Source organism: Monodelphis domestica, chromosome 4 (assembly GCF_027887165.1).
Source record: "Monodelphis domestica isolate mMonDom1 chromosome 4, mMonDom1.pri, whole genome shotgun sequence".
NCBI lineage: Eukaryota > Metazoa > Chordata > Mammalia > Didelphimorphia > Didelphidae > Monodelphis > Monodelphis domestica.
Window position 1 is genome coordinate 397,218,369 of NC_077230.1, and position 13,228 is coordinate 397,231,596.

Genomic DNA, 13,228 nt, shown 5'->3' on the forward strand with positions numbered 1-13,228 from the left:
AAGGGACGGGGAGGGATCTTGGAGTCCTGCCCCTGCCCCTTCTTCCTTCCCGTGAGAGCCGGAGAGTCACTTCCTCCTCTGGCTCTCGTTCTGGATTGTCAAATGAGGACCCGCCTCAAAGATCCCCTCTCTGATTCTCCCAGGCCCTAGGCTGGCTGTAGGGAGGCCAGGAGGGCCCCACCTTGGCACCTGAAGGCTGCCGCTCCAAAGAGCAGTTTCCTGTCCTCGCCACTAGGCGGCTTCCTAATATAAGAACTGGAGAAGGCGCTGGCTTGGAATCTGGTCTGAACGTTTCTAACTCCAGTGTGCCAGCCGGCCAGCCCCAGGGGCTCTAGGAGGAGGGGAAGGCTTTGCATCTGGTGCTCCTGCCCTGGGGGGGGGGGGGGTGACCCAGGCAATGGAGCCCTACATGCCGCATCTTCCATTAGGTTTGCCAAGCCCAGGGCCCGTCTTCCTCAGGGAGGTAGAGGTGCAGCCTCACTCTGAGGCTCCTTTAGGCACATGCCCTGCCCTTCCTCGCTTTTCCCTGTATCCCAGCAGATACCTTATTGTCGATGTTGTTTCAGCCATTTTGGTCACCCCGTTTGGGGTTTTCTTTTTTCCTTGTTTTTAAACCCTTACCTTCTGTCTTGGAGTCAATACTGTGTATTGGCTCCAAGGCAGAAGAGTGGTGAGGGCTAGGCAATGGGGGTCAAGTGACTTGCCCAGGGTCACACAGCTGGGAAGTGTCTGAGACCAGATTTGAACCCAGGACCTCCTGTCTCTAGGCCTGGTTATCAATACACTGAGCTACCCAGCTACCCCCTGTTTGGGGTTTTCTTGGCAAAATACCAGTGGTTTGCCCCATTCCTACTCTGGTTCATTTTACATATGAGGAAACTGAGGCAAACAGGGTGAAGTGACTTGCCCAGGTTTTCACAGCTAGGAAGAGAGCGAGGCCAAATTTCGACTACAGAAGCCGAGTGTTCCTGTCTTCAGACCCAGCACTCTGTCCACTGTGCTGCCCTGTTGCCCAACACCCTGGAAAAACAGGAAAGAGCCAACTTTCCAAATGTGGTCTTCCTTTTGGAGTAGAAAGAGCCATGGAGAAGTTTATTCCTCAGAAGAGACCTGGGTGTCCAAACCTGAAACAGAGTGGGCCACCTCGTAGAGTCGTGTTCAAGTGGAAGGACAGGGAATCCAGAACCCAGGCCCTCCGGAGGCAGCTCATTGCCCTGGGGCCAGCTCTCATTGTTAGAAGCCTGTCCTGGGCTTTCAAGCCTCCAGTCCAGCCAACCACCCAACTTGTAGAGGGCAAATCTGAGAGCCAGAGGACTGCAGGACTGGCCGAAGTCACCCACGGGGGTAAGTAGCGATGCTGGAATTGCACTGAAGAGGGCAGGGAAGTAGAAAGAGCCCTAGGTGGGGGCTACCCACGGGACCAAGGCCTAGTGAACTCCCTCTCCGGGGCTTGGCTTCTTCCTCTTTAAAATGAGGGGGGCTGGAAGACTTCTAAGGTTCCTTTAGCCTTAAGCCTGCTGTCCTCTCGGGGCTTCTTTCTGTTCTATCGGGCTGCCTCTACAAAAATTACTGGCATTTATATTTATTCAAAGACATTTGGGGATAATTATTTCAGCATAACTGGTTTCCTTTGTCATTGTATGTGTTCTGTTTAATGCACTTAAGGGTCCGCCGACTTCATCAGCCCGTCAAAGGCTCAAAGGTTCAGAACCTGTTTAGGAGCTTGGCTGGTAGGGTTGTAGGATCGCCAATGGTGGGGCGATCTGAATTCAAATCCTTTGAACTTCTGGAGCCCGGGCCTTCCCCATCCCATGGCTCTTCCTGCCCGCGGGCTTTGGGGAAGCATAGGATGATGACACTCGGAACAGCAAGGCTTTGGTCCCGCTCTCTCCCCAACCCCGATCTCCCTTTGCAGGGTAGACCCTTCCAAGAGGAGTCCAGTGAAGCGGTCCCACGGCAGCTTTTATAAACCAAGGCTGTCTGTCTCCAAGGGAGTCACCTCCCTCGACTTCCTCCTAAAGCCCTCCTCCAGGCCAGAAGAGCCGTTATTGGGGGTGGTGAGAGGGCACAGGAGATCTGGGCAGAGGAAGCCAGACTCGTGGAGAACCCGGTTTTCAATGCACTAGCATGTGTTATTAAGGGTCTGGTGCCGTGATGAAATGAGCCCATGGGGGCACAGAGAAGGACTAGGAGCCCAGTTCATCGGAATGGGGGTGGGGGCGGGGAGAGGCGGGAACTCTGGGGCAGCGACCCAGGATCCCAGAATTTAGAGCCGAAACAGATCTTAGAGGCTGTCCAACTCCGTCATTTTACCAAAAGGGGATCCTGAGGCCCAGAGAGTAACTTGCCAGGGAGCTGAGCTGAGCTTCGGTTCGGACTTCCCTTGAAACTGCCCAAGAGACCAGTGGAGGGGCAAAGTCGGCAGCATGAGGGAGTTGAGTCAGACCTAGGGAAGAGCATGGCCAGGGCCAATGCAGACGTGGCGAAATTCTAGTCTTTTCTGGAGGGCTCCGAGGTGGTGCTAGCTCGTCCTAAGTGTCGGGAGGCGGCTCCCGGACCTCCAATTTTCCCTCCCAGCTCGAAATCTCTAATGCTCCGCCTGGACGACCTGGGATAAACCTGGCGGGCCGACGGGGAGGCCGAAGCGCCTCCGAGGAAGCCCGGGCTCCTGCTCCACACTTGGGGTGGTGTCTTTGTGGGTGCGTAACCTTTCGCCCCGGCTTCGGTAACCGACTCCCCAGGATTGGAGGAAGGTCTTAGGAGCGAGAGGGGCTGGCCCCAGCTCTCAGTTACAGCGTGCTCGAGTTACAGCGGCGAGTCCAAAGGGGCATGCACAGACAGCAAGTCCGGGCTTGCAGACGCTACGCCCGGAGAGTGAGAGTGAGAGTGAGTGTGTGCGTGTGTGCGTGTACGTGTGAGTGTAGGTGCGCGCGCGCGCGGGTGCACAAGAGCGCGCGCCCCGAGATAGCGCGGGCCAAGCTGATGGGGGAGGGGGAGGGGAGACCACAGTCAGCCACTCACAGAAACAGTAGTGAAATCTCCCGAACACTTTAACTGTCAATCAGACTTAATGGGGTATAAAAAAAAAAAACCTCCATCTGTGCAGCCGGGGAAAGAGGGAATGGAGAGACTGCCTGCGAGGCAGGGCTGACAGGGGGTGCATCTTGTTCGCTTTCGGAACTCGGGGACTCCAAGTTGGGGGCGGAAAAAAAAAAGACAGCAATAAATGCTCCAGGAAGAGAGAGCGAGCGTGGGGCAAGGGAGGGAGGCTGAATCCAGCGGCAGCAGCCCCTCTGCTAGGCTAGCCCCCGGGAGCCAGAGAGAGAGCGAGGGGGAGTGAGCGACGCACGTAGAGAAACTGACACCAGGACCCCCCACTTCTCCTGCAAAGTGCTGGCAGTCAGATCTCATTTAAGCAATTTCCTGCGCGTAAGAATAGCAATGAGTCGGGAGGTGTTCGCTGGCTGAAATTGGGTGAAACCTCAGCCACTTTTTCACCCCCCCCCCACTTCCCTTTGAGGGGGTTGGATTCTGCTTTTTGTTTGTTTTGGTTTGGGGTTGTTTTTTTGTTTTTGTTTTCTTTTTAAGTCTTGCACTTTGAGACTTGCGAGGCTGTGGCTGCGTGCGCGCGTGTGGTTGGTGCTTCCCCCCCCCCCCCTTAAACTCTCCATATCTGTCAGCCAGTAAACATTACCTGAGAAATCCCCAACGGAAACGACAGCTGAGGCAAGAAGCTTCTTGCCTTCAACGTTTCCACCTCCCGCTCCCCGCCTCCCACCCACCCCCCTCCTGCTGTCCCAACTTTCTGAAGCGCCCTTTCCCTACCTAAGCAGGAGTATCTTTTTGCCCCCCACGCCCGCTACTTTGCATTTTTGAGGGGACCAGGTGGGATTCTTCCCCCCCTCCACCGCCCCCCACCCGCCTTATTTCTTACTTGCTTCTCTTTTTGCTTTTGGATTGCGGGTGTGTGGTTTTGCACTGGGGGTATTCCCCCCACCCCCGCCAACGCCCCCTCACCCCCTCGGAGGATGGTTTGGAAATGGCTGGGCGCGCTGCTGGTGTTCCCGCTGCAGCTGATCTATTTGGTGGTGAAAGCGGCAGTGTGTCTGGTGCTGCCCGCCAAGCTGCGGGACCTGTCCCGGGAGAGCGTCCTCATCACCGGCGGGGGAAGAGGCATCGGGCGCCACCTCGCTCGGGAGTTCGCCGAACGCGGAGCGAGAAAGGTGAGCGCGGGCCGCCCGGGTGGCGGAGAAGGTTCAGGGGCTGGACTGGGGACGCTGACGGAGGGTTCGGGAGAATTTTAGGGTAGAGGCTGGGGAACAGAAAGGGGAGAGAGAGGATTTCGCACCTGCTACTGCAGCTAAAGTCTCCCTCTTTCTCCTGTTTTGGGGGAGTCATCAGCTCTCCACGCTCCCCCGAAAATATTAACGCTGACCTAGTCAATTTCACCTTGTAAATTTCCCCTGGGATTGGAACCGTCTGGCAGGTCCGGAGCTGTCTGCTCGCTTCTGTGGCCTTGAGTGGGCTGCTCCCCCACCCTGAAACTTCCTAGATCCAACCCCCTCCCACATCCTCTCCCCCCCCCCAGGTATTCTTTCTCTCGTCCCTCTCCCCCACCCCACCCCCTTCCTTTTCCCCCTTTGCTGCAGCTGGGGTGATTATTGTAGGGCGTGTGCGTGGTTGAGCGTCTAAGAAGCTTCTCACAAGTTGGCACTTTTCAATTTTCCTTGGCGGCTCCATTCCAAGCCCCAACCTGAGCGCCAGGAGATGTGAACTCTCCGATGAAGGCGGGGGAGGCTGTGTGGCAACTGTGGGCGCCTTCTGCTCTGTTCTCCTGGATGGTCCGGGCACCCAGCCATGTCCAGGGAGGTCAGAGCAACTGGGAATCCGGCAATAGGGGTGTGTGTGTGTGGTGTGGTGTGTGTGTCTGTGTATCTGTGTGTGTCTGTGTGTGTGTGTGTGTGTGTGTGTGAGAGAGAGAGAGAGAGAGAGAGAGAGAGAGAGAGAGAGAGATTTCTCAGCCCTTCTGTCTCTTAAAAAAAATATTCACAATCAGAATTCCCTTCTCCTGCCCAATTAAGTGGGAAGGTAGCTCTGTGGAAGGGCCAAGAAGTAGGAATCTCCATTCTTTGGTGTGATCTCCCGCATTGGTGGGCTTGCCCTCTTCTTGGTTTTTTTTTTGGGGGGGGGGGCTGGGGGTGACTCACCCAGTGAGAAGAGCAGTCTGAAAAATTCTACTTAAACCATGTGAACTGAAGGAACAAAAAACATGGATTTAGTTTGGAACTTAAACTGTTGTGAGTAAAGGGGGGGTAGAGGGGGAAGGCCAACAAAGTCAACTGACATGACATGGAGCCGCATACCTTGGGGATTAAGTAAATATGTACTGTATAAAACCAAACCTGCATGTAATTTCAGGTTGCTTTTGTTTTGTTAAACACTGCAGTGAGATTTACAATTCCTTAGAGGTTGCTTGGGACCAGGAACTGAACTTTGGAGCCTGAATGATCAGGGAGAGAGCAGATCATTTGTTCATTAACTCTTCACTGGCCTGCCCCATTGGTCACAGTGTCTGGCCCCTAGTGGGCTTTCTGTGGCTCCTGCTCCCCTTGCTTCCCGCCTCTCCTTGGGTGGTTTGGGCAGCTGCTTTGCCTTGCCCTTGGATGTGGGATGGTGGGGAGGGGGGGAAGGTGATAGCCTGGAGTGTTTTTAACCCCTGGTTGAACAACATTGAACATTCAAAAGTGTGAACTGTTCTCAGCAGCTTGACTTCCTTGGAAAGGTGCGTTCATTTTAAAGATCCCCAAACACTTGGCAGACAGGAGCCTGGGTAGAGCTAGGCAGAGGAGAGGCAGACTTTGGGGCAGCCTGCTTATACTTTGTAGGTCCAGAGGGTTGCACAGTAGCTGTCATTTTTTTTTTACTTGTCAGCATCCCCCTTGAGAGACTTTTTTCTGAATCATGCAGCTGGCACAGGGGCTGGATCTTTTTAACAATCTCCTGCCTGATTGGTTGCAATGGGCACACAGAGCCCTTTGGGTCAGCCTGCAGAAATTTGACTGATAATAAACAAACCCTATATAGAATTGAACTGAGACGACCAGAAAGATAAGATGGGGAAACTTACTTAGGCTCTCTGTGATTCATTCAGCAACCTCCCAACCTCCAGCTTCTGCCAAGGCTAGGTTGGATCCTGTGGTCCTCCGTCCAGTAGACTTGAGGTCATTCTTGCCATCTTTAGCTCACAGAGTTCAGAGGAACTGTGAGAGTTGATAACAACAATAATAACAATACTATAACAACACCCCATATTTATAAAGCTCTTTGCACAAATTACTTCAATGGACTGCCTCTGGCTTACATCGCCTCATTGGCTACTGTCGTTAGATCCAATAAAAGCAGAAACAAGGATCCTCTCCTATTACATCTTACTTGCTAGAGAGAGTTGGGTCCAGATTAAGGCTAAATTGGTGCCTTTTCTGCTACTCCCATGACACAGAAAATTTGGAAGGGCTACTGACTTTCCCAAGTTGATCTCCAAGCCATTCCACTTTGGCCAGTGTCATAAGTTGCCTCCTGGCCACGTCTCGCATAAGTATTTTAGGGCCTCGTGAGTTCATGAGAATGAAGAGGTATGCTTGTAGAAGGCATGGAGAAAGGTCACAAAAAGAGTTAACTGTGCACTATTGGGGATACCTGTTTGAAAGAGTCATCTGTTTGTTCCTTTAGGGCTGAAGAGTGCATGTGGTTTGGGGTGATCTTACAAGAGAACTCTCCTTGCAGCCCCCTTGCAGCCCTGCAGTTTACTTTAGGTAGGAGGCGATGTTTAACCACAGATTGCAAATGAGAAGCCTTCTTCCTTGGGCACGTTGAGATTTGGGGGGAATGGATCAGCATAAGAGAGCCTATCCAGCCTGCACTCTGGGTCCAAATCCAGAAAATAATAGGAATGATGCCAGTTGTGTGCATGATGCAAAGTTGGGAGTGATCAACAGTAGCCGACATCTCCAAGAGATGTTATGAAGGTATATAGGATCTTAAGGCTTGCAAAGCTCTTATATCTATTATCTCTCTTTTTTAAAAACCCAGTTGGCCATTGAGGCCAAGTGGGATTGATTCCAAATGGTGTGGACAGGTGTCCCAGAATGTGCATCTGAATTTTAAGAAAGGGAAGAACCAAATTTAAATGTTTTAATCTGGAAGAAACTGCTATAATGGAAAGTAATCTCTCTGGCCTGAAAAGGCTCAAGAGTTTTACCTGGATCTCTCCTCTGTACTTCTTACACTCTCCCTTGTATTAGCTGGCTATATGCTTGCCTCTCTCCTCCTTTGATTATAAACTCTTTGAGGGCAGAGTTTGTGCTTGTCCCTCTTCTGACTTTTTCTCCTCAGTGCCTTTCCCAGAGTACAAGTTAGCTGTTAGGTCAAACTGATTAACTAAGGCAGGGGTGAACAATGGTTAGGTAATCCAAGTGAAATCTAGCTGGCATTCCCTCCTGGCAACGAACACTCCAGAAGCACTCCCGTTCTTGGCCAAGGAATTGAGATTTCCAACTGACCTTTCCATCCATCAACCTTTTGGGGTTGACATGACCTTAGCACGAGTCACTCAGAGAAGAGGAAGAAGTATGGTTTGTTTGGAAAATCCAGGAGACCAGATGGAAGTGTTTGCTGTAGCCAATCAAACCTTTGGCCCGGCATTGGGTAAGCAGCTTGAGCAATCCAAGATGAGAACATCCAACACTTGATCATCATTTCAAACCCTGAGAGAAGGTAGGGGACACATTGCATTCTGGTCCCAGTGCTTTGGGTCCCTGGAGCTAGCATTTCATCAAGGAAAGAAAGGGCAGCCAGACTCAGAAATGCGTTCCATGTGGCTGACAGGAGAATTGGGGTCAGGAGTTACATTTGTGCAACTGATAACATTTTATTTATAGAGTGAGATGTTACAGTACTGCCTCATAGCATTCTTTCCCAAACTGGCCCTTCAAAGAGATTTGGGAATTCCATTCCTCTTCATCCCACAAGGGTGTGAAGCACGATGTTAAGGAAGCGTGTCATTACTCTTTAAATTATTTTAAATTACTTTGTACATACTTTGTATTTACTTACGTAAGTACAGTTCCGCAGCTGAATGAATGCTTGAATGTGAGTTCTTTGATGGCAAGGATTGTATCTTTTTTCTTAGTGTTGCCAGTGCTGGGCACGGGCTTGGTACATAGATATTTCTTGAATTGAATCAGGATGGGGAGGAAGAGAAGGATACAAAGTTTAGATTAAGATAGAATCCCTGATGAAACACACACACACACACACACACACACACACACACACACACATTTGTAAGATACCATGTCCCATGAGAAATGAATTTGAGAGTTACAAAGTTAAGGGTTCAAGTTCACCATCTCCATTACAATATCACATTCCCATCCATAGCAGTGAGTTTTCCCTGACCCACTGAATTGCCTGTGGGTAGACCAAACACACAGTCTTAAAGTCTCAGATGAGAGCCTTGGGATGAGAAGATCTTCAGGTTCACTGTCCACTCAAGTGACTTGCCTAAGGCCTTAGTTACTGTCAGAGATGAGATTCGAATCTAGGTCTTGTGGGATCAGAATCAGAGTATCCTTTCCACTGGTACCACACTGCTGCTTGTGTCCTCCATTCCTTTGTCCTCTGTAGGTGGATCACCAAGCCTGTCCTCTCCTCCATCCCCAGTCCAATTGGAGGGAGGTTGTTTGGACGGTGTCTTTGGTCAATATTTCAGGGAAGTTTTTCATTTGTTGTGTTGTCCTGGCAGGACTTATAGGTTTTGGAAACACAACACTGGAATTCAAGGGTCACTTTGTGCCTGGGGAGATAGATTTGTGCATTGTCTGTTCTAGAACTGATGAGGGAAACCACAGGGGACAGATAAGCTCACCAAGGGAAATACCATCCAGAAAGAAGACTAGAGGACAGAATGGGGAAGGAATGCATATTGGGGTACATGCATGTTATAGGATCAGGAAGTCAGAGAAGTAACCACAGGAGAAGAGAGTAGTGAGGAGGATGAGGTGAGCCATGTGGTCTCGTCTGATCAGGTATCCCAGAAAGGTCAAGAAGAATGAAGACAGAAAAAGGAGAAAAAGAAAATATATATATATATATATATATATATATATATATATATATGTACACACACATAGCTAAATACTAAATTTAGAGCATTTTGATGACTTTGGGGTCCTTGTTTGCCTTGCTAAATATTGAATTTACTTTGTAAATATTGCTAAATGTTGGATTTAGCAACAAAGAGGCCATTTGAGACTAGGGAAAGAGAGCTTTTTGAATAGTGTTGTGGAGATGGAAGTCAGATTATAAGGAATGGAAGCGTCAGAGGGTAGTGAAGAAGAAGAGCAAGTGTAGAGTTGCTTTCTGTGAGTCTGGTAGTAAAGTGGGAGACTGGAAACCCAGTGGTGTTCAAAACAAAAGAAATTGTTTCAAAAGAAGCAGTTTCTTTTTGCCCCTCTGTTAAGGGAGGGACAGGATCTAGTACTTTGATCCACAGTGTAGAACCTTTAAAAAAAAAAAGCCACATTATCGAAAGGCTAATAGAAGATGGAAATTAGCTAAGTGTTTTATGGGGTTTTTTTTAAAACACTTACCTTCCATCTTAGAGTCAACTGTGTATGGTTCCAAGGCAGAAGAGTGGTAAGGGCTAGGCAATGGGGGTTAAGTGACTTGCTCAGGGTCACACAGCTGGGAAGTGTCTGAGGCCAGATTTGAGCACCTCCCATCTCTAGGCCTGACTCTCAATACACTGAGCCACCCAGCTGCCCCCCAGTATTTTTGTTTTTGACAGAAGCACCAAGAGAGATTTTCTATGAAAGCATGGGTAGTCCTATGATATTCCAAGCCAAACCTAGGCCCATATGCCCTCTACTTCTACCTTTTAGAACCCGTAGCTTCCTCCAAAGCATAGCTCAGTGAATATCTCCTACTTGGAACCTTTCCAGATCCACCAAGTTGTTAGTATTCCTACCTACACACACACAACTTTATACTCACTTGGTATCTCTTTTACATATTCTTATCTATGGATGTGTTGCTTACTGCAACAACAGAATGTAATCTCCATAGGGGCAGAGATGAGTTCATTTTTGCCTTTGTCTTCCCTAGCCTAACATTTTGCCTTGCAAATAGCAGTTGCTTAATTGATGTTTGTTGAATGAGTGAATAGATGTAACACCAAAATATTGACTGGCCCCAGCTGATTCTAAAAATCCCTTAATTACATATCTGCATACCCCAAATTCACTGAAGATTAGTTTTGATTCTATTCCTATTTCCCATCTAGTCTTCAGTGAAGACTTTCCATAAATACTATGTAAAGAATTATTTTCTATTATTTCTCTTGAAACTGCCCAGCTTCCTTTTCTGAGCTATTTGATGGCTAAATTCACTCCACACAAGCCTTTTATAGTTACTTAGACACAGATCCTGTCTTTGCCTTTATCTGTCTTCAGAGGTGGTCTACATTCAGAAGCCCTTCTATCTTATTTTACCAATTTAATCACCCTTCCCTAAGCACCCTCCCTTTTTAGCTCATTATGTATCTTTTTTAAAACCTTTACCTTCTGTCTTAGAATTAACACTAAGTATTGATTCCAAAGCAAAAGAGCAGAAAGGACTATGAAATTTAGGTTGTGACTTCCCCAAGGTCACAGATCTAGGAAGTATCTGAGGTCCGATTTGAACCCAGGACCTCCCATCTCCAGACCTGTCTTCTGAGCCACTTTGCTGTCCCAAGTTCATTATATCTTTTTTTTTAACCCTTAACTTCCATCTTGAAATCAATACTGTGTATTGATTCCAAGGCAGGAGAATGGTAAGGGCTAGGCAATGGGGGTCAAGTGACTTGCCCAGGGTCACACAGCTGGGAAGTGTCTGAGGCCAGATTTGAACCTAAGACCTCCCATCTCTAGGCCTGACTCTCAATCCACTGAGCTACCCAGCTGCTCCCTAGTTCATTATAGCTTGAAGTAATTAACTTAGAGAATAATCTGAAATATATGACAATTATTAGTCCGTGTGGGAACTCCTCCTACTAGTAGAATTTGCAGTCTATAATTTAGTATTTAAATCTTAAAATATTACCTGAGGCTTGGAAGGTTGAGCGCCTTGGTTGCCCAAAGTACCAAGTGTCAGAGATTAGATTTGACCCCAGATCTTTCTGAGACCAAGTCCAAGACTTAAACCACTATGTTACACTCTAAATTGGTTGCTATCCAAGAATGGAATATTAGCGCCACAATGGATCAGAAAATTTTTCAGCTATAATGGGTAAGGGACCTTAGATGCCATCTCATGTTACTCATTAAGGTTTGGGAAGCCCAACCAAAGATATAGTCTTTGTTCACTTTTGAATGGTAGACTCAGAGACCTCTTTAGATAGAGTCTACCAAAATGCCAACCGACATGGACTAGAATGTAGAGAAAAACTCACCCTGTCACTGGGGTCTTCAAGGGGAGGCTGGACAGTGGCGATGTTTGGACGGGGGTGCTACAACGTACTGTTGTTCAGTCATTTCAGTCATGTCTGACTCTTCTTGATCTCATTTGAGGTTTTCTTGGCAAAAATACCATAATAGTTTACCATTTCCTTTTCCAGTTCATTTTACAGATGAGGAAACTGAGGCCAACAGGGTCAATGACTCACCCACTAGTTGTCCCACAACTAATAAGTGTCTGAAGCCAAATTTAAACTCAGGAAGACAAGTCTTCCTGACTCCAAGCCTTGCACTCTATCCACTGCCACCTTTAGGTATTGCTATCCACTAGCTACTCCATTAGCTATTATTATCCCCAAGTTATAAATGAGGAAATTGAGGCTTGGACAGATTGTGTAATATTTCCGTGGTCACGAGGCTAGTTAAGTGTCAGTGGAATTTGAACACTATTTTACTAACTTCAGATCCAGGACTATATCAGTTACCCCATATTGCTTCAGGAGGATTCAGACATTTGTTAGGGATTTCATACAAGGGATTCCTTTCTGTTCAAAAACAGACTGGACCAAAAAGAGTCTAATTTCCCTCGCAACTCAGAGGTCCTATCTTTCCTAACGCTATACAGTTGATGTAGCCAAACAGGCACAAAAATACCAAGTGCGAGGGGATAGAACGATTGATCTGAAGTTGGGAGATCTAGGGTTAAGTCCTAGCTCTAAGAGTTCACTTGGGCACACCCTTCCTAAGCTTCAATTTCCTTTTCTGTAAAGTGGGGTTAGCAGTATTAACTATAATGTTAATTGAATTAACTTGGATTGTCAAGTTGTTGATGACTGTTGCTGTTTCCCAACACTCAGGACCAGGTAGGAACAGGAGAGGAGTCTGGGAAGCTCAGCATCTCTCCATGCTTGAAAAAAAGAAGAAGAAAAAAGAAAACTCTTTTCCTTCCCCAGCCTGACATCACTGGCTTTGTACTTGTATCTAGACAATTACATCACCCCTTTTTTGTCTGTGTTCCTCAAAGAGATGGAGAGTGTGTGTGTGTGTGTGTGTGTGTGTGTGTGTGTGTGTACACACCATGTCTCTACTCCTTGGCCTCAGTCCTAACTCAGTGAATCCAAGGCTAGAATAGGAAAAGGGGGGGCCAGAAAACATGGATGCAAGAGTATGACAAGTACTAAGAGGGAGAAAGTCACAAGGATGATCAGTCTTATGAAAATCTATCCCAGTAAGAAGTAACTGGGAACATTACTGGGCTGCTTTGGCTTCTGACCTGGCAGAAATACAAAGCAGGCTCCCTCCCACCCCAAGACCCTTGGGTCCTGGGCCTTGGCTCTGGCCCACAGAATCATAGTTCTGAAAGGGACAACAGGGAGACCTCTTGCCCTGATGATGTAGGTGAAGAGAAGCCCTTCTCCAACATCCCCAGCAAGTGTTGGTCTTGCCATTGATTGTAAAGCTCCTGATGAGGACCTGGCAGTGACAGCCAGTCACTGCCTCCAGAAATATGTAGTTCCATGATCTCAAAGATAGAGCTGGTCATTTGGGACTTTTGTCCATGTTCAGGAGGTCTCCACAAGGGTCTTCTTGAACGGGACACAGACTATCAAGTATTCCTTACAATCACTCCGTGACTAGGCTGTCCTTTTTTTCTGGTCAGACAGCTTTCTGAGGGCACTCAGTAGCAGACCCTCCTAATACATCAGCTAGGGAGATAATTTGCCAAAATCACT

At 48.1% G+C, this 13,228-nt stretch overlaps 1 protein-coding gene across 3 annotated transcripts in view; it reads left to right on the plus strand.

The window, feature by feature from the left end:
* DHRS3 (dehydrogenase/reductase 3) overlaps nucleotides 1–13,228 on the plus strand; it is a 79,670-nt gene that overhangs the window by 29,976 nt on the left and 36,466 nt on the right. The window contains exon 1 of one of the 3 annotated variants that reach the window (XM_056795755.1): nucleotides 1,006–4,223. The exons of 1 other annotated variant lie outside the window; for it this stretch is intronic. In XM_056795755.1, the coding sequence (XP_056651733.1) occupies nucleotides 4,029–4,223 (195 nt within the window). In that variant the 5' untranslated portion in view covers nucleotides 1,006–4,028. Of the gene's footprint in view, nucleotides 1–1,005; nucleotides 4,224–13,228 lie in introns of those variants that run through there. One more of the 3 variants, XM_056795757.1, reaches the window with a different exon arrangement.